This window comes from Pristiophorus japonicus, chromosome 11, assembly GCF_044704955.1.
Source record: "Pristiophorus japonicus isolate sPriJap1 chromosome 11, sPriJap1.hap1, whole genome shotgun sequence".
Classification (NCBI taxonomy): domain Eukaryota; kingdom Metazoa; phylum Chordata; class Chondrichthyes; family Pristiophoridae; genus Pristiophorus; species Pristiophorus japonicus.
In genome coordinates, this window is record NC_091987.1 from 87,198,241 (window position 1) to 87,222,310 (window position 24,070).

The 24,070-nt window shown below is 44.4% G+C and overlaps 1 protein-coding gene across 1 annotated transcript in view; it reads left to right on the top strand.

Moving 5' to 3' along the window:
• LOC139275554 (target of Nesh-SH3) overlaps positions 1 to 24,070 on the top strand; it is a 200,214-nt gene that overhangs the window by 71,258 nt on the left and 104,886 nt on the right. Inside the window, exons 6-8 of the mRNA XM_070892723.1 lie at positions 19,180 to 19,269; positions 20,475 to 20,564; positions 21,575 to 21,655. Of these exons, the coding sequence (XP_070748824.1) occupies positions 19,180 to 19,269; positions 20,475 to 20,564; positions 21,575 to 21,655 (261 nt within the window). The remainder of the gene's footprint in view (positions 1 to 19,179; positions 19,270 to 20,474; positions 20,565 to 21,574; positions 21,656 to 24,070) is intronic.

The following is a 24,070-nucleotide window of genomic DNA, read 5'->3' on the forward strand; positions in this document are numbered from 1 at the left end:
ATAAAAACCCAGGCCAATGTTGGGATAAAAAATCTGGAAAAATTTCTCTCCGACCCATCCAGGTGATCGAAACTAGTTGAGGAGATCATCATGGCCATATTCTATTCCCTGCAGTACTTACCATTATATCTGCTCCGTCCAACAAAAGGTCATCCAGTCTAATCCCAATTACCAGCTCTCGATCCGTAACCCTTCAGGTTGCTGCACTTTAAGTGCCCATCCAACCATCTCTTAAAAATGGTGAGGGTTTCTGCATCCATCACTCTTCCAGACAGTGAGTTCCAGATTCCCACAACCCTCTGCGTAAAGAAGTACCCCCTCAAATCCAACCACCTTAAAACTATGCCCCCTCATAATAGACCCTTCCACCAATGGAAATAGACACTTACTCTCCACTATGTCCAAGCCCCTCAATGTTTTGTACACCTCAATGAGCTCTCCTCTTAACCTCCTCTGTTCCAATGAGAACAAACCCAGCCTATCCAATCTGTCCTCATAACTAAAATTCTCCATTCCAGGCAGCATCCTAGTAAATCTCCTCTGCACCCTCTCCAGTGCAATCACGTCCTTTCTATAATATGGTGACCAGAACTGCATGCAATACTCCAGCTGTGGCCTAACCAAAGTATTATACAATTTAAGCATAACCTCCCTGCTCTTATATTCTGTGCCTCGGCCAATAAAGGCAAGCATTCTGTATGCCTTCTTAACCACCTTATCCACCTGGCCTGCTACTTTCAGGGATCTGTGGACAAGCATTCCAAGGTCCCTTTGTTCATCTACACTATTAAGTGGCCTACCGCTTAATGTGTATACCCTTTCCTTATTAGCCCTCCCAAAGTGTATCACCTTACACTTCTCTGAATTAAATTCCATTTGCCATTGCTCTACCCACCTGACCAAAAGATTGATATCCTCCTGCAGCCCATGACTTTCCTCTTCAGTATCAACCACACAGCCAATTTTAGTGTCGTCTGCAAACTTCTTAATCACACTCCCTATATTCAAATCTAAATCGTTGATATATACCACAAAAAGCAAGGGTCCCAGTACTGAGCCCTGCGGAAACCCACTGGAAACATCCTTCCAGTCACAAAAACATCCATCAATCATTATCGTTTGCTTCCTACCTCCAAGCAAATTTTGGATCCAACTTGACACTTTGCCCTGTATCCCATGGGCTTTAACCTTCATGACCAGTCTACCATGTGGGACCTTATCGAAAGCTTTGCTAAAGTCCATATATACTACATCATATGCACTACCCTCATCGACCCTCTTGGTTACTTCCTCAAAAAGTTTAGTCAGACACGATCTTCCCTTAACAAATCCGTGTTGACTGTCCCTAATTAATCCTTGCCTTTCCAAATGCAGATTTATCCTGTCTTTCAGGATTTTTTCCAATAATTTTCCCACCACTGAGGTTAGGCTGACAGGCCTGTAATTACTCGTCTTATCCCTTTTTCCTTTCTTAAACAAGAGTACTACATTAGCAGTCCTCCAATCCTCCGGCACCATGCCCAGATCCAAAGAGGACTGGAAAATGATGGTCAATGCCTCTGCTGTTTTCTCTTTTACTTCGCTCAACAGCCTGGGATGCATTTCATCCAGGCCTGGGGACTTATCTACTTTCAAAGCTGCTAAACCCCTTAATACTTTCTCTCTCACTATATTTATTTCATCCAGAATATCACACTCCTCCTCGATAGCAGTATCTGCATTGCCCCTTTCTTTTGTGAAAACAGATGCAAAGTATTCGTTAAGAACATTCCCAACATTTTCCACCTCCACACAAAGATTGCCCCCATGGTTTCTAATACCCTTTCTTTAGTTACCCTCTTACTCTTAATATATTTCTAGAACATCTTAGTGTTTTCCTTAATTTTACTGGCCAAGAATTTGTTGTGCTCTCTCTTCGCATTCCTAATATCCTTTTTAATTTTGCCTCTTAACTTTCTATATTCCTCTAAAAATTCTATAGTATTTACCCGTTGATATATGACATAAGCATCCCTTTTTTTCTTAATCCTCCCCTGTAAATTCCCAGCCTTTTTCTTTAAGGGCACAAGTTTGGCCTGAGCCTTCCAGATCTCCTCCTTGAATGCCTCCTACTGTTCTGACACTGATTTACCCACAAGTAGCTGTTTCCAGTCCACCATGGCCAAATCGCTCCTTAACTTAGCAAAATTAGCTTTTCCCCAATACAGAACTTTTATTCCAGGCCTATTCTTGTCCTTATCCATAACCAACTTGAATCTGACTGAATTATGGTCACTGGCACCCAAGTGCTCTCCCACTAATACCCTTTCAACCTGCCCAGCTTCATTCCCCAAAACTAAACCCAAGATCGCCCCCTCTCGTGTTGGGCCTGACTAAAAAAGTTCTCTTGAATGCATTTCAAGAATTCCGCACCCTCTATACCCTTCACACTAAATTTGTCCCAATCAATATTTGGATAGTTAATATTCCCTACTATTACTACCCTATGGTTTCGGACTTCACACCAATTTGCCTACATATTTGCTCCTCTATCTCTCTCCACTGTTTGGGGGTCTGTAATACACGTCCAGCAGTGTGATCACCCTTTTGTAATTTTTAATTCGATCCATATGGTCTCATTTGATGATCCCTCTAACATATCATCCCTCCTCACCGCTGTAATATTTTCTTTAATCAATCCGGCAACGCCACCCTCCCCTTTTTACCCCCCTTTTTTTCTTTATCCTGCCCTGTATGCCCCTTGACATCCAGAGGGCTCTAGATTTGTTAGTCCAACCCTTTTTCTTTAAGGGAACATACTTGCCCTGTACCCTCTATCTCTTCCTTGACTGCTCTGACACTGATTTACCTTCAAGTAACTGTTTCCAGTCCACTTTGGCTAAATCATATCTCAGCTGAGTAAAATTAGCTTTTCCCCAATTGAGAACTTTATTCCTGGTCTATCTTTGTCCTTTTCCATAATTACCCTAATTCTAACTGAATTATGACCACAACTACCAAAATGCTTTCCCACTAATACCCCTTCCACCTGCCCTGCTTCATTCTCGAAAACCAGAACCCTCTCTTGTTGGGCTTGCTACGTACTGGCTAAAAAAATTCTCCTGAATGCATTTTAAGAATTGTGCTCCCTCTATACCTTTCACACTAATATTCTCTAATATTACTGCCCTATTATTTTTGCACTTCTCAGAAATTTGCCTACATATTTGCTCTTCTGACTCTTTGGGGATCTATAGTACACTCCCAGCAGTGTGATTACCCCTTTTTAGTCTTCAGTTCAACCCATATGGCCTTATTTGATGACCTCTCTAACATATTATCCCTCCACACAGCTGTAATTGTTTCTTTAATCAATACTACTACCCCCCCCCCTCCTTTTTTATTCTCCTCTCTGTCCCATCTGAAAACCCTGTAACCAGGAATGTTGAGCTGCCATTCCTGCCCTTCTTTCAGCCATGTCTCAGTAACAGCTATAATATCATACTCCCACTTGTCTATCTGTGCTCTCAGCTCATTTGCCTCATTCCCTAGACTCTTTGCATTGGAGTATGTACCATTTAGCATTGCCAAACTTCCTTGTTGTCTATTTTCTAGCCTTTGTTTCCTTTGCCTTCCAAACTCGCTTACTAATTTTCTGCCTTCCATTGCCAGCTTTGCTTCTCTTCCTTTTGAATTTACTCTCAGGTTCCCATCCCCCTACCAAGCTAGGTTAAACCCACCCAAACAGCACTAGAAAGCCACATCATGAGGATATTAGTCCTGGCCCTATTGAGGTGTAACCTGTCCGGCTTGTACTGGTCCCACCTCCTCTAGAAACGATCCTAATGCCTCAGGAGTCTAAAGCCTTCCCTCTTTTACCATGTCTCCAGCCACACATTCATCTGCTCTATCCTTCTATTTCTGTACTGACGAGCACGGGGCACCGGGAGCAATCCAGAGATTACTACCTTCGAGGTCCTGCTTTTTAATCTTTCCTAGCTCCCTGAAATTTGCCTGCAGGAACTCATCCCTTTTTCTACCTATGTCATTGGAACTGATAGGTATTGTGTTCCTAACACAGATGAGGCTGCACACAGGGAGGTTAAAGTAACAGTGACCTCAGTCTTTATTAAGACACTCCAGAGTGAGGAACAGGCCTTAGGGGCCAGCTGATATAAGAACATAAGAATTAGGAACAGGAGTAGGCCATCTAGCCCCTCGAGCCTGCTCCGCCATTCAACAAGATCATGGCTGATCTGGCCGTGGAATCAGCTCCACTTACCCGCCCGCTCCCCATAATCCTTAATTCCCTTATTGGTTAAAAATCTATCTATCTGTGACTTGAATACATTCAATGAGCTAGCCTCAACTGCTTCCTTGGGCAGAGAATTCCACAGATTCACAACCCTCTGGGAGAAGAAATTCCTTCTCAACTCGGTTTTAAATTGGCTCCCCCGTATTTTGAGGCTGTGCCCCCTAGTTCTAGTCTCCCCGACCAGTGGAAACAACCTCTCTGCCTCTATCTTGTCTATCCCTTTCATTATTTTAAATGTTTCTATAAGATCACCCCTCATCCTTCTGAACTCCAACGAGTAAAGACCCAGTCTACTCAATCTATCATCATAAGGTAACCCCCTCATCTCCGGAATCAGCCTAGTGAATCATCTCTGTACCCCCTCCAAAGCCAGTATATCCTTCCTTAAGTAAGGTGACCAAAACTGCACACAGTACTCCAGGTGCGGCCTCACCAATACCCTGTACAGTTTCAGCAGGACCTCCCTGCTTTTGTACTCCATCCCTCTCGCAATGAAGGCCAACATTCCATTCGCCTTCCTGATTACCTGCTGCACCTGCAAACTAACATTTTTGGATTCATGCACAAGGACCCCCAGGTCTCTCTGCACCTCAGCATGTTGTAATTTCTCCCCAGTCAAATAATATTCCCTTTTACTGTTTTTTTTCCCAAGCTGGATGATCTCACACTTTCCGACATTGTATTCCATCTGCCAAACCTTAGCCCATTCGCTTAACCTGTCTAAATCTCTTTGCAGCCTCTCTGTGTCCTCTACACAATCTGCTTTCCCACTAATCTTTGTGTCATCTACAAATTTTGTTACACTACACTCTGTCCCCTCTTCCAGGTCATCTATGTATATTGTAAACAGTTGTGGTCCCAGCACCGATCCCTGTGGCACACCACTAACCACCGATTTCCAACCCAAAAAGGACCCATTTATCCCGACTCTCTGCTTTCTGTGAGCCAGCCAATTCTCTATCCATGCTAATACATTTCCACTGACTCCGCGTACCTCTATCTTCTGCAGTAACCTTTTGTGTGGCACCTTATCGAATGCCTTTTGAAAATCTAAATACACCACATCCATTGGTACACCTCTATCAACCATGCTCGTTATATCCTCAAAGAATTCCAGTAAATTAGTTAAACATGATTTCCCCTTCATGAATCGATGCTGCCTCTGCTTGATTGCACTATTCCTATCTAGATGTCCCGCTATTTCTTCCTTAATGATAGTTTCAAGCGCTTCCATAACCATCAACAAGTCTGCGGGCTGCGCCACCATCAACAAGTTTGCAGGCTGCGCCATTTCCACCCCCGTGGTGAGCAATGGTAGCCGACTGAGCGCATCCGCACAGTTCTCGGTGCCTGGTCTGTGGCGGATGGTATAGTTATATGCTGATAGCGCGAGTGCCCACCTTTGTATGTGGGCTGAGGCATTAGTATTTAACACCTTTTTTTCAGCGAACAGGGATGTGAGGGGCTTGTGATCGTTTTCCAGCTCACATTTGAGGCCAAACATGTACTGATGCATTTTCTTTATCCCCGAACACACACGCTAATGCCTCTTTCTCAATCATGCTGTAGGCCCTCTCGACCTTAGACAAGCTCCTGGAAGCATAGGCGACAGGTTGCAACTTCCCTGCAACGTTAGCTTGTTGCAATACACACCCGACTCCGTACGACGACGCATCACATGCTGGCAGAAGTCTTTTACACGGGTTAGACAATACAAGCAGCTTGTTGGAGCATAAAATGTTTCTGGCTTTCTTAAAAACAATTACTTGGTTTTTTCCCCATACCCAGTTCTTACCTTTGCGCAATAACATGTGTAGGGGCTCTAAAAGGGTGCTTAACCCCGGCAGGAAGTTACCAAAATAGTTGAGGAGTCCCAGGAATGACCGCAGCTCTGTGACGTTCTGTGGCCTGATAGCCTCTGTCTTGGCGTCTGTGGGCCAAATGCCAACCGTCGCGATCTTTCTCCCCAAAAACTCCACTTCTGTTGCCATGAAGACGCATTTCGACCTCTTCAGCCGCAGCCCAATGCAATCCAGTCACTGGAGAACCTCCTCCAGATTTTGTAGGTGCTCGGCGGTGTCCCGACCCGTGACCAATATGTCGTCCTGAAAGACCAACCGTGTGTGGTACTGACTTGAGTAGGCTCTCCATGTTTCTCTGGAAGATCGCTGCAGCCGACCGAATTCCAAATGGGCATCTTTTGTAGATGAACAGTCCTTTGTGCATGTTGATGTAGGTGAGGCCCTTCGAAGACTCCTCCAGCTCCTGCGTCATGTAGGCCAAAGTCAGGTCGAGCTTGGTGAACGTCTTGCCTCCTGCCAGCATCGCAAATAGGTCGTCTGCCTTAGGTAACGGGTATTAGCGAGAAATGATTAATAGTTACTTTATAATCGCCGCAAATCCTGACCGTGCCATCACTTTTGAGTACTGGAACAATCGGGCTGGCCCACTCGCTGAATTCCACTGGGGAGTTGATGCCCTCACGTTGCAGCCTGTCCAGTTCGATTTCCACTCTCTCCCTCATCATGTGAGGTACCGCTCGCGCCTTGTGGTGAATGGGTCGTGCCTCTGGGACCAAGTGGATCCACATCTTCGCCCTGGAAAAGTTTCCATTGCCTGGCTCAAAAAGGGAAGGAAATTTGTTAAGAACCTGGGTACATGAGGCCTCATCGACATGTGATAGCGCTCGGATGTCATCGCAGTTCCAGCGGATTTTGCCCAGCCAGCTCCTTCCAAGCAGTGTTGGGCCATCGCCCGGGATAATCCAGAGTGGCAGTTCGTGCACCATGCCCTCGTAGGTGACCTTGACCATGGTGCTGCACAGGACAGTGATAAGCTCTTTGGTTCTCAGTTTCGTGTGGATGGGCTCAGGATTGGTCTGAATGCCTTGTTGCACCACAGTCTCTCAAACATCTTTTTACTCATGATGGATTGGCTTGCGCCAGTGTCCAGTTCCATGGCTACGGGTAAGCCATTCAATTTTACGTTTAGCATTATAGATGGACATTTCGTCAAAAATGTGTGCACCCATGTACTTCAGCATCTGCCTCCTCTCTCTGAGGTTCGAAATTGCTTTGATCCACCATGGACCAATCTTCTTCTGCCACGTGGTGGTTAGCAGGTTTTGCAGAGCTTGCAGCTCGTTTTCAAGCTCGTTGGAGGTGCCCCATGGTTCCACAGCTCTTGCAAACATACCCTTTGAAGCGGCATGAATAGGCTGAATGGAAGCCTCCACAACGCCAACAAGGTATGGATTGCCTTGCATTCATCCTTTGTTGGGGACTCTGAGTCATCTGGGTCACCTGAGGCCTGCTGGCAGTTGCAGACTTGTGGGTACTGCCCTGTACATTTCTGCTCGCAAACACAGTTCCAGTTAACTTATGAACATTGTTAGCAGTTGTGTGCTGAGAGATTCGTTTGGTGTTATCACTGGTGGACATAAATGCCTGTGCTATCGCAATGGACTTACTGACAGTCGGTGTCTCTACAGTCAAAAATTTTTGTAGGATGGTCTCGTGGCCAATGCCCAGTACAAAAAAGTCTCTGAGCATTTGCTCAAGGTAGCCATCAAACTCACATTGTCATGCCAGTCGCCTTAGCTCGGCGACGTAGCTCGCCACTTCCTGACCTTCAGATCGCTGGCACGTGTAGAACCGATACCTCGCCATCAGCACGCTCTCCCTCGGGTTAAGATGTTCCCGAAACAGTGTGCATAGCTCCTCATACGACTTATCTTTGGGTTTCACTGGAACCAGAAGATTCTTCATGAGGCTGTAGGTCGGTGCCCCGCAGACTGTGAGGAGGACCGCTCTCCTTTTTGCAGTGCTTCCTTCTCCATCCAGCTCGTTGGCTACAAAGTACTGGTCTAGTCGTTCGACATAGGCTTCCCAGTCCTCACCCTCCGAACTTCTCCAGGATGCCCACAGTTTGCTGCAGCTTTGCGTTGGATTCATATACTCGTCGACAGTTATTGTGTTCCTAACACAGATGAGGCTGCACACAGGGAGGTTAAAGTAACAGTGACCTCAGTCTTTAATAAGACACTCCAGAGTGAGGAACAGGCCTTAGGGGCCGGCTTATATACAGTGCTCCCAAGGGATGTTGGGATCCCTTGGGACTTCAGGGGATGAGCTCCCTGGTGGTGGAACATGGGAGTGCATGCTTTATAGATACACAACAATAGGGACCACGACCTCTGGCTGTTCACCCTCCCACCTCAGAATGTTCTGCAGACGTTCAGTTGGCTGCTCTCAGGCCTCTGCTGCTCTCTCTGTCCCTTTGCACCGGTGCATTCCTTCACTTTATCTCCATGGATGCACGTGAAGCTGCACCGTGTGCTCTCCAACCACTCCCCTGCCCAGTAACGCCACCTTTGGTAGAAGGCTGCACAGGACAAACTTCTCCCAATGCTTGCATGTTGCACATTTCTGTTTTCACAAGAAGTAAGTCAGCTAAGAGAGCACCGTGACACATGGGCATAGGGATGTTTCATGCCACCAATGGTAGTTAAGCGTGCTTCTTTTGTAGCAGAATGCGACAAGTAACAAGAGAAAAAGGATACCCACCAGAGGAGGACTTCCACCTTGCTTCCTTTGGCCCCTTTTGAGGAGCAGGCTCTTCAAATCCAGGGTTGAGGTTTGAATGAGTTAGCAGGAGATGAAAGAACAATAGGCATGGCCCAAGTCAGAGTTTGTACACATCCTCCTTTCACACACTTTATTGTTCCGTCACTGACACAAAAGCCTTCAACGAGCAGCAGCTTCATGCCAGCTCTTCAGCGAAAGCTGCTTGACCACAAGCTTTTATGAGGACATGATGTTTTCTTTCTCTGACTGCACATATGGCAAAAGAAGCTGCCCCAGGCAGTCAGCAATAAACTCGGCTGCAGCTCACTTTGCAAGGCCGCATCATTGATGCATTTCACCCAGTATATTTAGATTGTCCAGTTTGAGGGCAGCATACTGGATAATACACATAAGCTTGAATGAGCAGAGGCAGGTGAAAGAACAGAAAGCGCTTGGCTGGACAGTGGGACCACCTTCATCGGCAGCTGATGAGAGCAAGTATCGTGATCTCTGGTGCTCAGCTTTTGCAAGAATGGTGGTTTTGGAGCATGAGAGATTATCGGAATCACTGGTGGACGTACCAAGGAACATTCAGTATGATGGCTAATATGAAAGATTCTACCGTTCACATGCAGGGTTTTCATCTGGAAATATGTAGTCAGGTCTCCAGGATATCTGCAGTACATCCTCTTGCAGCAGAGGCCACTATACTAGTCTTTCTGTACTACTACGGTGCAGGACTTCAGGTGCAATCACTTCATCAGTGCTTCTGTGATTTTATTGTTGAAATGAGGTCCCCTCACACACACAGTTCAGTTGATACAGCGAATGGAAACCAGAAGCGGGACCTGGCAATGGGTGATGTCGTTGTCTCTTCCAATAGCAATGCATCCACAGTCCCCTTTCCAATGACTTCAGGAGTGCCAGAAAGCAACTCGTCAGGCTGACTTACAGCTGAAGAAGTGCAGGAGCCTGTAGCAGGTCCATTCTCATATTTTGTCAAAATAACTGCGCTTTAAACAGTAACTTTCTCAGCTCAGAGCATGTCTGATTGGAGCACCCAGTCTGGACAATCTCAGTGGACAGTACATTCCTTGCAGGGAAATTAGGGAATCATGCCTCTGCTAATTTCAATGTCAATAGCATTAATTTGCAACTGGCAAAAGAGGTCAACCAGAAGGTGGCTCCTCCAAGCTCCACAGCATTACTGCGGGTCATTGGTAACCCGCGCTTGACCCTGCTCCCATTCTCCTCCCCCTTCCTCCCAGGACTTACCCGAAGGCCACTGCTGACGAGGCACACAGTCCAAATTGGACTGGGCCACAGGGGCCAGCTGCCTCTAGAGACGTGGCAGGTGAAAGCCACTCACCCCAGCGATTATAGTGAGGCACAAGGACCAACTTAGTACAGTTCCTGAGCCTCTCAGATTGGGCGTGCATTAGAATCACGCCTAAAACTGGGCCATAATGAATTTAGTCCCCATTTATTCCACAGCCTAGTTAATGTACTCATATCTTTAGTGCTGCCTGACCAGTTTGAAGTAAATTGATGAGTTCTAGAGCACAGTATTTCACAGATATAGATAGAAGGTGATGCAGAAAAGCTGTTGAATATTTTCCATAAAGCTGTTGCTCCCAGAGATCATCTGCAATAACCAACCAAACTAAGATCGGAGAAATTTGTTAAATGTTCAATTTTCGGGCATCGCTGCAGTGATAGTAAGCTGTGTTATATTTGTACACTTCTTGTTTCAGAAATATTGCTCAGCACTTAGGGCCCAAGTTTCGGCCTCAGTTGCTCCTGATTTTTTGGAGCAACTGGTGTAGAACGGAGTATCTTAGAAATTCAAATTCTCGGCATTTAGTTTGCTCCAGTTCTAGTCAGTTAGAACAGTTTCACTTTGGAACAGAATTTTTTTTTCAAAAGGGGGCGTGTCCGGCCACTTACGCCTGTTTTCAAAGTTTCGGCAGTGAAAACTTACTCCAAACTAACTTAGAATGGAGTAAGTGAAGATTTTTCTACGTTTGAAAAAACCTTGTCTACACTTTAGAAAATCAGGCGTAGGTTACAAATTAGGCGTAGGGAATGGGGGGGGGGGGGGTGGTTTAAAGGGAAGTTTACAAACATTAAACAGTTCAGTTTTACAAATAAAGAGCCATCATCAATAATAAATGATAAATACATCAATAAATCAACCAATAAATCAATCAAAAAAAATTTAGAAAAAATAAAAACATTTTCAAAAATCAATAAATAAAACATTTTCTACTTACCGACTGCAGCACCGGGAGTCCTCCAACAGCATGCTGGGACGGTCCCCCCAGTGTGTCTCTGTCAGTGTCTCTATCTGTCTGTCTGTCTATGTGTGTGTCTCTCACTCTCTGTCTGTCAGTGTCTGTGTTTCTGACAGCGGGGGGAGGGGGAGAAGGGGGGGGAGAGGGGGAGAAGGGAGGTGGGGGGGGGTGGAGAAGGGAGAGAGTGGGGGGGAGAAGGGAGATGGGGAGGAGGAGGGGGAAGGGGGAGAGGGGGAGAAGGAGATAGGATGTAGGGAGGGAGGGAAGGAGATAGGATGTAGGGAGGGAGGGAAGGAGAGAGGATGTAGGGAGGGAGGGAAGGAGAGAGGATGTAGGGAGGGAGGGAAGGAGAGAGGATGTAGGGAGGGAGGGAAGGAGAGAGGATGTAGGGAGGGAGGGAAGGAGAGAGGAGGGAGGGAGAGAGGGAGGGAGGGAAGGAGAGAGGAGGGAGGGAGGGAGGGAAGGAGAGAGGAGGGAGGGAGGGAAGGAGAGAGGAGGGAGGGAGGGAAGGGAGGGAGGGAGGGAAGGAGAGAAGCGGGGGGAGGGAGAGAAGGAGGCTGAACGGTCGGGCCTAAGACCTCAGGCTAGATTTACAGCTAGGTGGCGTCGGGTCTTGCGGGGGGGGGGGGGGGGGTCGCGGAGATCCGGGGGGGGGGGAGGGGGGAGAGAATCGCGGAGGTCCGGGGGGGTGGGGGAGAGAGAGAGTCGCGGAGATCGGGTCGCCAGTGGGGGAGCGGGGGTCAAGTCGGGTCGGGAGGAAGCAGGAGCTGGCCGTGGGAGGAGCCTTATTCACGCAGCCCCAGTGAGGCCATTCGGCCAGGGCTAGGGGCTGCGTGCTTCGGGCCCCTCCCACACAGTTTTGGGCGCCTGGAGCTACTGCACTTGCGTGCCCACTGTAGCGCATCTGCAGAGGTCCCGGCACTGTTTTCAGCGCAGGGACCTGGCTCCGCCTCCAACAGCTCGTGCTGCGCTGCGCCCGGCTGCAGAAGACCTGCAGGGAGCCGGAGAATAGGGAAGTTTTTTTTAGGTGCACTTTCTGGCGCGAAAAACGGGCGTCCAGGTCCGGGCTGCGCCGTTTTAGGCACGTCCCGAAACTTGGGCCCTATGTAACTCTGCTGCATATTTGTGTAAAGTGTATTCGGTAATCAATACACTGTGTCTTGCATGGAATCTTTCATCTGTGTGTGAAACTTTAACGATAGGCAAACATCATGCACCTCATATTTTTTAAGGACTTTGCTTGCCGGAAAAAGTGTACCTCTTGGATTTTAGAGATTGTGTTTATCTAAGTGTATTATGTGGCGAATATACAGAGAAGGCAAATTATTGGTACTGGTGTAATTCTGGTGAAAACACAACGTTTGTATTTGGTTTCTTTGTTGCCCCTTACAGACCATAATCTGACAAACTCTGACCCCTTCACATGTATTCAGTCCAATCCCTATATCTGAACATGGTAACATAGAAGACAAAGAATTCACAAGTATTTGCGTTAACCTATGATATAGGTGCCAATGCTGTTACTTGACATTGTACAGAAATATTAACAAATGTAATGCCTTATATTTATTCCATATTTAAGTAACACGGTTTTATTTTTAGTGGTGTCTGTTTATTTTGTAGTAAGCTGAATGCTACGAGAGTACAGTACTTAGATACAGACGGAAAATGATGCACAAAGATGTTACTTGCTTATGCCTGTATGAACATTTGCTACAGATAAGATTGCTATCAGAGATTATCAGCAATCATCAACCAAACTCAGACTGGAGGAAGTTTTTACATAAGCAACTTTAAGACTCAGCTTAAGTAATACCATCCTATAGCATATATGTGTACCTTCTGTGTGGTAAATATTTTACCACATTTAGTAAACTCTAGTTTACTTTTGTGGAAATTGTATTGAATGGTCGATGCACTGGCTTGGAAATTCCTAGCTTCCTGATGTGGTGACATAAGTGCAATGGAATATAATCTTTGTCTGTCGAAATTGGAGGAGGCTAACCCTGTGAGAAATCCCAGGATCAGCTCATTTAAGAAATGCTAGTGGGACAAAGTCAAGAGTCATGCCAGCAGAGGGCCAGTAATGCTCGGGGAAGCGGAGCAAGGGCACAACTTATTTATTTAAAAAGCTGCATGCAGTTAAAGGACCGATCCGTCTCTTGGAAGAGGAATGGCTGGTGTAACAGAAGAGAAAAGCAACATCTCGGCTGATGTGGAAGTGCCACTGTGCCAAGTTAGAGAAAGGAGGGAAGCAGTAATTGTAATACCAAGGAAGAACCCATCACATGCTGTAGCATGGTCCATGTGAAAGCAGGTGGCTGTTTCTGTGAGTGAGACCTCCAATACCCCAAGGACACCTTGTAGTGTTGAATGTTTAATGACCTCGCTATGTTAGAAAAGGTAAGACTGTTTTCAGATGAATAACTGGGCAGATAACTAAATCAGAAAGAAGTAAATGGACATTCCCAGCATAATAGTCAAGCAATCCCCTTTGGGGTATCACATGGCACCATTTTCCTTGTCCCTCAGCACCATTCGCTATGTCACGCATTCTGTAATACATGCTAGCACATTGAATTCTCAGATACTAGATCCTTGGTCCCATATACCTACTATTACTACCATCCATTCCACAAATCCTGCTAATTGTGACTGCAAGATCTGGAGCCTGCAGCAACCAATTAATACTATGCATTCTTCCTGAAGGAGAAGACCGCACACAATGCCTGAGACATGCCAAAATCCAGTCTTTAACAGTACATGATCAGGAAATAGAGGCAATAATTGGCTTCAAATGTGGTCTGGCATTTAGGGGTGTAAATGTGGGATTGTCTACGTCAACTGAGAAGATTGTTGAAGAGCAAGATCATGCAGTCTTTTCTACATCTGGCAACATTCTCAACCACACACACTCTCCATCATTCACCCTTGCACTCAGCAGTCTACTTGAGGGGGTAAAGAGAGTGTAGATGATAAATTGACACATGATGAGACACATAGCACAAGGAAGCCTGATAATACAGATGTGGAATTGGAGCTTGATATAATTATACAAAGGCATGACGTATTAGCGGCTGGCTGATGGGCAAGAGCATGATAATCTTGAGCCCTCACATGGAGAGATGGATGCTAGCAAAGCAAGATACACATATGGACGTTCTGCATGGCCTCTTCCAAGATGAGCAGCAAATTGATGGGGCAAATTGATATTGGTGGAGTCCACTACCCTGCTGTTCACTAACATCCAAGAGAATTTCAACCCATTGCAGGGCAGCCTGGAAAAAGTAACAGCTGCAAAGGTATATGCAAGCCTTCCTCTGATCCATGAGAGATCCAGGCAAGACAGTCAACTCAAATTGGGGCCTTGAATAACAAAATGCAAATCTTTGGGGACTGTCAATGTTTACTGGTTTGCAAAGTATCAGGGAGGCATCTTGGACGGACAGAAGGAAATTCATTTGACTCTCAGGGATTTAAGGATCTCCCTGATTTCGTGAAATCCATTCTTCCCACTAATCCTGCTATTCAGAATTCTGTTCTCAATACCAATGGAGAAGCTGGTTTGTGTGACTCAGTGCCTGCGTCCCCTTATGCCAATGACACAATGGAGCACTCCATCAGCTCCCTGCGGAAGGCTTCACCATTGCAAGATCAGCTGCCAAGGAGCCCATGACAAAGAGTCAATTTGTCCTGTGTCTAACCCAGGACTTGAGGCCCAGAGAGAAGGGTTACTTTCACCCCAAGAGGCTCATAAAATTTTGCAGCATCTGTGTAGATCTCAGGCCCTCAAGTACTGCATAGAAGTGTTAGACTAGGGTACAGAAACCCTCACACGATCATAAAGGTGTGCACAGTAACAGAACTAAATGATGGTTTGGTAAATAATTGGTACTAAGTCAGTGGAACGTTTCATATAAGGACTGTTTGGAGTTTGGTTCTCTTGTTTGACAATAGGGAACAGGTAAGGTGCTGATGTTGAGACTCGGAATTAGGATGTGGTGGCTAGATGAGCCAAAGAGAGGTTGGTAAGAAGAGACAAATCTTTTCTGGGCTCCAAAGGGTGGAGCTCTATGTACTTGTGGAAGTGTGCTGAATGAGTCCATCTCTCTGCTGTCTCGCAGCAGATGCTACAGCACCTGCTTCCTGTTCCTCATGGACTGAGTTTTTTGCATCAGAATATCAGACTCCCTGGCGTCCTTTGGAACATCTACCACCAGTCTTTTCCTGATTGTAAAGTTGTGAAGCACGCAATTCATAAGACAGTGCTGGGTGCATAATTTGTTTTTCGATCAGTTAGCAGGCCATTGGTTTATATGCTTATATGAAGCGCATTGAATTGACCAATTTTTAAAAAAAGACATCAATGTTCTTTACAATACAGAGAGGGCGAGTTATCGGCACGAGTGTCACTTTGGTGAAAGATACAAAGGTTTCTATTTGGTTTCTTTCCAGCCCATAAGTTGCCAAACTCTGACATGTTCAGTTCAACTCCAATATCTGAATCCGATAACAAAGACGAGGAGCTCCCAGGTAAATACCTGCAATACGACAAACATTGCTGTCATGCAATATTGTGAAAAAAACTATTTACATGTGCAATGTCTTGCCTAAAAATATATTCAGTGCTTAAGTTATTTTAAGGAATACAGTTTAATATAATGCTGCACTACGATTTTAATCAGTGCGAGAGCACAGCATTTCACTTGAATTATAAACAAGCCCAATAAAGATTTTGTTTGGTTTCTGAATATTTGCCATAGAGAATGTTGCTAGACCAGAGATTATCTGCAATTGTCAACCAAATTGAGACTGGGGAAAATAGTTATTTGTGCAACTTTAAGGCACAGTGAAAGTGATACCATCTTCGATATGTACCTCCTGTGTTGTAAACTTTATCTTCATTTAGTGAACTCGGGTGCAATTGTGTCTTTGCATGGAGTTTTCATTGCTATTTTGTGAAATCTACTTAATTTGCAACACATCGCAAATCTCATAAGTTTTATTGGCTGTGCTTGGCTGAATTATATTGGATGGCTAATAAAGTGTGTATGCCATGAACTTAAGAGATTGTGCTTATATATTATAATATATACATTGGCAAATATTATGTCTTTCATACAGCAAAAACATTCCTTTTACATCCAATTTTGAGCATCTTTTCATGGCTATGTTTGTGTGAAGCATTTTAGGCGGTCACTATACTGTGCCAACTTGTATGGTGTTTGATGGACTTCATTTTGATGAAATGTATTAACTAATTAATACATCTCCAAGATTTTCCTCTCAGGTGGCAATGCTGTCAAATTTTGGTGTAGAATTTTGGGCCTCCCAACTGCCATTGTGCTAATTTCTCATGGTTAGCTTCATTGAAATATTTTGGGATGTTTTGGGGGGCAAGAGTTGCTGCAAGATTCCATTAACTGCAGCAGCTTAAAAGGCCAGTCAGCCTCCCCAGCTGTCTCAGTCAGAGAATCAGAGAATCTTACAGCGCAGAAGGAGGCCTTTCGACCCATCATGCACCTTTGCCGGCTCTTTGAAAGAGTTGTCCAATTAATCCCGCTCCCCTGCCCTTTCCCCATAGTCCTGCAATTTTTTTCCTTTTCAAGTATTTATCCAATTCCCTTTTGCAAGTTATTTTTGAACCTGTGTCCACCACCCTTTCTGCATTCCAGATAATAATAACTTGCTGCATAAAGAAATGTCTCCTCATCTTCCCTCTGGTTCTTTTGCCAATTGCAGTGTCAACCATGGCTCAGTGGTCCTAATACCAACCCTTAGTGGACACCACTCTATACTTATCTCCAGACTAGAAATAGCATGGATAAAATTCATCACTGGAATGTCCCTCTCTTCAAAACATTCCTGCTGGGAGCCATTTAACTTTTCTTCCCCTCGTTCTGTCGCCTAGTAATGGCGGATAACGATTGAATGCTGGTGTGACTAATGTCCGGCAGTATTCAGATGATAATGATGGAAAATGTAATGTGGAATATCACTCTGTCTCTATGTAATTATTCACACATTTGGGCAGGAGCTTCCAGTTTCATCATGTTTCTTCATCATCATCGTAGGCAGTCCCTCGAAATCGAGGAAGACTTGCTTCCACTCTAAGGCCCCAAGTTTCCACACGCGGCGAAAAAGGCGCCCCTCAGAGCTGGGCACCTGTTTTTCGCGCCGAAAACGGCGCCTGAAAAAAAACGCGGTATTCATGTCTGCTTGGTGCGGCGCACAGGGGGCGGAGCCTACCACTTGCGCCGATTTTGTAAGTAAGAGGGGGCGGGTACAATTTAAATGAGGCTTCTTGGTGCCGGCAACCCTGCACGTGCACGTTGGAGCGTTCGCGCACGCGCAGTCTGAAGTAAACATTGGCACTCGGCCATTTTTAAAAGTGCTGCAGAAAAAGTGAAGATTTGTTTCTTGGACCCCTGCAAAGGCTTGCATTTTAATTTTCTTGATATTTCTGTGTGTGAGGGAGTGCTTTTAGCAGCACTGCTGAATAAATCACCTGCTGAAATCAGTGAGTTCAGCTTTTCACTGCTAAACTTGCAGAACCGGTGCCTGCAAATTAAGGACTGTGTGTTTGAAGAAATAAAAGTGCCAATTCAATTTTGCAATGGATCAACGTCCACCAAGAACAAAGAATTTCTTGCATGAGGAAGCAAACCATTGCATAATATGTGGTGCACCCATTCTGCAAATTTAAATATAAAGATGTCGATGTGGCTGCCTCTCCCTGTCCAAATGGCCTCAGTCAGTCCCCCTCACAGCTCGAAGGCTGCTGCTGCTCCCGGCCAGCCACTGACGCCACTGCAATCCCATGGCCGAATGGCCTCAAGTCCGTCCAGGTGCTGCATCTTCGCGGGGAATGAAGGCCTGCCTCAAGCACCAAGGCTGCTTGCTGCCTGCCCCCGAGACCGACGCCACACCGCTGCCTGAAAGGCCTGCCTGAAGCACTTTCACACAGGTAGGAAGATGGTTTATTTAATCTTTTCTTTGCTTATAAATTTTTATTCAGGTTGGATTTATTTGTACAATATTTGTATAAGTATAACTAAGGATTGATTGTAGAATTTAATGACTTCCCTTCCCCCTCCCTCCCCCCCCCCCCCATCTCGTTCCCGATGCCTAATTTGTAACCTGCACCTGATTTTTTAATGTGTAGACAAGGTTTTTTCAAGCGTACAAAAATCTTCACTTGCTCCATTCTAAGTTAGTTTGGAGTACGTTTTCACTGTGGAAACTTTCAAATCAGGCGTCAGTGGCCGGACACGCCCCCTTTTGAAAAAAAAATTCAGTTCCAAAGTGAAACTGTTCTACCTGACTAGAACTGCAGAAAACTAAATGTGGAGAATTCTGATTTCTAAGATACTCCATTCTACACCAGTTGCTCCTAAAAAATCAGGAGCAAATCATGTGGAAACTTGGGGCCATTAAGTGAGTTCTCAGCTGGCTGTACAGTCCAATACAGGAATTACAGTCTCTGTAACAGGTGGGACAGACAGTGGTTAAAGGAAAGGGTGGGTGGGGAGTCTGGTTTGCCGCACGCTCCTTCCGCCGCCTGCGCTTGATTTCTGCATGCTCTCGGCGACAAGACTCGAGGTGCTCAGCGCCCTCCCGGATGCTCTTCTTCCACTTTGGGCGGTCTTGGGTCAGGGATTCCCAGGTGCCGGTGAGGATGTTACACTTTATCAAGGAAAAAAGCTTCCAGTTTATGGTTGAGGCAACAGCAAAAAATACTTTGGTGGCAAAATTAGCAAAACATCCCACCCCAATATTGCTGCTAAACAGGCTGAAAGGCAGAGGGAAATCCTGTCTGTTGCTTCATAAGTTGAAAGATTGCTCTTTTGTTAAAGAGGCAGCTTCATCAACTTACTTGGTTATATGTCTGTATGAAGCACGTGGAATTGATTAATAAAAAGGCATAAATATCCTTGCTTAAGTTACAGAGATGCCAGGAAATTGACATTAGTGTTGCTTTAGTGAAAGACACAAAGGTGTGTATTTGGTTTCTTATCCCTTACAGACCATAGACTGCCAACCTCTGGCACTCCATATGTGTTCCTTGAAAGCCAAGAATCTGCACTTGATAACAGAGAGGACAAAGATTTGACAGGTAATTGCAGTAATATCCCTGGCATGGGTCCTGATGCTGTCATGTAACAAATCTGTTGCCTTGTATAACACATTTATTCAGTAATTAAGCAATTTTAAAGAACTACAGTTTAATTTTTAAACTGTTATCTTTTGTGCTGCTTGTACTTTTTGAAGCAAATATATGTGTACTAGAACATACAGAATAAGGCAGCTTGACTTTGTGAGTGTTTAGCATCAATGATGTTATCAAGCGAGAGAGCAACTGCAATAGTCAACAAAATTGAGACCAGAGAAGCTATTTATTTGTGAAATTTTAAGGCATGGCTGAAGTGATTGCAAACTGTGCAGCTCTTATGCCGTAAACACTATGCTATATTTTCACTTATATCTGGTTTATTCTCGTAACAGGTACAAATACAAAATGTACTGGGCACTAGATCTTGCATGGAGTCCATTCATTGCTATTGTTTGAAATATATGAAGTGATCAGTTTGCATTGTGTCACATAGCTTTTGCTTAATCCCATCATGTCTGTTCAATGCACAGCATATCTCATGAAATTTAAAGATAAAAGTGTGTAAAATATATTGCCTGATCAGTATTATGAAGATTGAGGCATGGTACTGAAATTAATCACTTGTGACATCAATGAGTATGACGATGACATATTCATGTGATTTATTACACTATATGTTGCACTTACATGCAGTGTGACGTCATTACACAGTGCCCTGCATGGAGTCTTTTTATTGCTCTTGCATGAAATTTATTAGATGGCCAGTGCATCTTGTAGATTTTTATTATATTTGCCTGAGCTATGCTGGTTGTTTAATAAGTTATGCATATCATTGAGCTTGGTGATTGTGCTTATTGTGAAATGTATGACTGGGCCAATATTGTGTCTTTCATGGGGTTTAAATATTGCTTTTGCCTGGATATCTCTCATCAAATCACTATTATTCTCGAGTGAGGGATATTGAATCGTACTGAATTGGGTATTCAGCTCACCATCTTGCATGAAGTATATAATTCTGTGAAATAAATCGTCTGGTCAACAAACTGTGACTGGATTGGAATTCAGACCGTGTTTTCACCAGAGGGAACAATAAAACAGATTCCAGCATAGACATTACATGTGCAACAAAATACAGAGAGACCACATTCAGTACTGTTCGTGTTTTGATGAGAGATGATAGAAGCTTGCATTTTTTTTATCCTTTACAGACTATGAGCTTCCAACCTCTGACACTCCTTATGTGTTCAGACCAACCCCTGTATCTCAACTTGGTAGTGATGAGAAAAAGGATCTCACAGGTATTTCCAAAAGTACCAGCATGGGTTTGAATGCTGCCGAGTAACATTAAGCAGAATACTTAATAACCATCCATTAATCGTCCATTGTCCGTACGTTGTTCAACCGTCTGCATTCATGTCCCTTCATGTTTCATGCAGCGCTTATATAATACCTGTACTTTTATTCTTTACCTCCTGTGTTTTTTTTTAAATACAGCTATTCATTGTTGAGATAAAATGGAAAAAAACTGCAATTGCAAAAAATCTGAAATAAAAACTGAGGATGCTGGAAGAGTAGATTTAAGATTTTGTGTGTTTTTTTTTACTACATTTCACTTTGATATACAGGCAAGATATACAAAATAGTTTGACATATAGTTGAACTCAATTCTATCAGTGAAAGACATCAATTTGTAAAAGAACGTCACTAAGGATTTGCAGTTTTTAAGCATTGGTTGAAGTGATGCCAGCCTGTGGCAGCAATATAAATACTGTACAGCTGTGCCATTTATAATTACATGTAGCGCAGTGCATTGCTTTGCTTTTGTGTAAAATGTGATTTAGTCATCAATGCATTGTTTTGCTTGGAATTCACTTTTTGCTTTTGCCCAGAGTGTATCAAATAGTCAATGCAGTGTGTATCTTATGTTTTAAGCACCTTGCCAGTCTTAATTATATTGTATGGATAGTATTTTGCATGTTTCATGGAATTTAAACATTGCTATTTCATCAAGTGTGTCTCCCTAATGAAGTTCAAATCAATGCGTATATAAAGTGTACTGCTTGATCAATGCATTGCATCTTGCCTTAATTATAACCAGAAAGTGTGTATAAACTTTCCTGGTCATTAACTGTATTGCAATGTCTTAAAGCTTTGCTGTTGCATGTACACAAATATGTTTACAATTTTTTCAAATCGGAATATGCTCCTAACTTAATTTTTGTCCCATCTTTTGTACCACGACAAATTTAAATGCTCTCATGAAATACATTTTTAACTGTCACATTTTTGTTTTTGTTATTTTTTACAGAATCGGATCCTCCATCAGATAGTTCCTCCATCATCACCTCAAATCCAGTGGGTAAAACTGATGCCAAACGGGAGTTTACAGGTATTGTGCATAATGTTACTAACAGCGGTGTTTTTGCAATACAGAAGTACAACTCAATTATAATTGGTCATCCTTATGTACCGTGCTTTTATTTGGTTGATAAATGGTTACACTAAAGTCTCCTCAAAAATATTCAACATTGTTACTTGTTTATGTTCATAGGGATTATTTTTTCTGTTTTTAAGGCATTTCAGCTGTAGCTACCTGGATGAAAGGTGATAAAATGCATTATCTGTACATGGTAAACTTGAATGCCAACTATGGTCATTGGGAATTAGACTTTCAACTACTGTAGCACAAATTGAACATCTTAATCACAAATCTTTGAGAAACTTTCTACTTAACTTTTTTTCATATTTTTATTTTTCCTACAATTTCCCTTTGATCTCTTGTCTAAGTATAGTTCCACAGCTAGTGACTGTGCTCTAGAGCTTTGTCGAACTGACAATTCTTTATATGTGAGCAAGGGTAATGAATGTCAGGAGATTTTCAAGCCTGAGGCCATTGCAGCAGAACTTGATCAAGTCATGCATGAACTGACATGCATCCAGCAGAGTTCACTGAATAGCAACTAGTAGTGAGAAACCGGAATTATTATTCTTCCCATATGATAATTAGAACCTTGTTATAGCTGTTGCAGAAGTACAATGCTCTGTCTCAATTTTAACATACTTTTGTACCTGGTCATTATACTGTATCTGAAATGCAGGAATATACTTATCCATAGTATATGCTCAATACATTGTTTAACCTCTGGCAATTTAGTATACTTGGATGAATACATCAGGGTAGAAGTCTACATGCCCGACGGAAATCTGGGGAAAGGAGAATTAAAAACAGGAAGCTTACTTACCTGCTGGGAACTCGATCATTTCCCATCATTTCCTATTTTAATGTGCAGGCTTCCTATTACATTCCGAGTTATTCCTGCCAGGCTTATGCTGAAGCAGGTCGGCAGCTGGTGGGAAGGACGCAGAGGTAAATATAAAACTTTCCTTTGTGGAGCCAGGAGTAGCGCTCGACTGGGACCCACAAGGAAAGTCGCAGCCTTGCCTGACTCAGACTCTGCCCCTCCCTCCGGCGAGACCTCCAAACCCCCCTCCCCCCTTCCTCCGTGCCATTTACCTGCAAGCTGGCAGGCGATCGAAGGCTGCCCAATCTTTCCTTGCCGACAGCTGTTCTGGGTGGACTGGTAGCACTGGGAGATTTAATACCCCGAGGGGGGTGGGGGGGGCCAATGAGTGCGTTCTGCCCTCGCACCAGCCCCTGCCTGCTCAAATCCCGCTTGCGATTGGTTTCATGCTGCCTTTTCCCAGAAAGTTAATCAGTGGAGGGAATTTTAATGGTCCCTTGTTGGCAGGGATGGAGTGGTCAATCAGTTAAAATAAAGCAGCTTCATTTCCTGCTCCTTTGCCGTCGTTCTCTGGCTGGTTTTGGAGGCAAATTTGATGTCCACCAGTCTTGGGTGTGAGCCTAATGTATAAATGCTAATCAGGGCGCTCGGACACCAATAGAAGCCCAATGGCATTTTAAATGTGGCCTGAGCAGGGAAGCTACTCCAGCAAGCTAAAGCAAGTCGGCAGCTGGTGGGAAGGACGTAAAGGCCATTCAGGGTAAGTGTAAAACTTTAGCTTATGGGGCTCCTCCATGTAAAGTCCTTACTCTACAGCATGAAACCACACGAGGCTCATTTCAGGGACAAGGCCACTCTGTGACCGTGGTGCTTTATTACAGGACTCCAGAAGTGATGACCCTGCGTGGGACCTCCCTTTATATACCTGTGTGATCAGGTAAGGAGTGTCTCCCACAAGTTCACCCCCTGTGGTCAAGGTTGCATCTAAGTTGAGTGTATACAGTAATACAGTGGTGTTACATTGTAGTTACAAACATGACATCATCTTCACCACCCCCCCCCCCCCCCCCAAAGTCTTACTGGGATCATAGGTTCAGTCTTTCAGATGGTCTACGCTCCCTTGTGGAGCGCCGCAGTTGGGGCTCTGGTTGTTGGACACTGACGTGAGTGTCTGTCACCTGTGGTGATTCCGGCCTGTCTGGGCTGACCTCAGGGACTGTGCATTCTTCCGATTGCTCTTGTTGCACGTTCGCTGGCGGTAGTGTGAGCTCCATCTCATGGTCTTCTTCAGGTTCCTCCGTGTCGATGCTGAGCCTTTTTTTACTTGGTCCAGATGCTTACGGCATATCTGGCCATTGTTGAGTTTTACCACGATGACCCTATTCCTCTCTTTGTCAATTATAGTACCCTCAAGCCATTTGGGCCCCATGGCGTGATTGAGGACGAATACAGGATCATTTATTTCTATACATCTCCCCCTTGCATTACGGTCATGGTACTCGTTTTGTGACTTGCGCTTGCCCTCAACTATGTCATAGAAACATAGAAACATAGAAAATAGG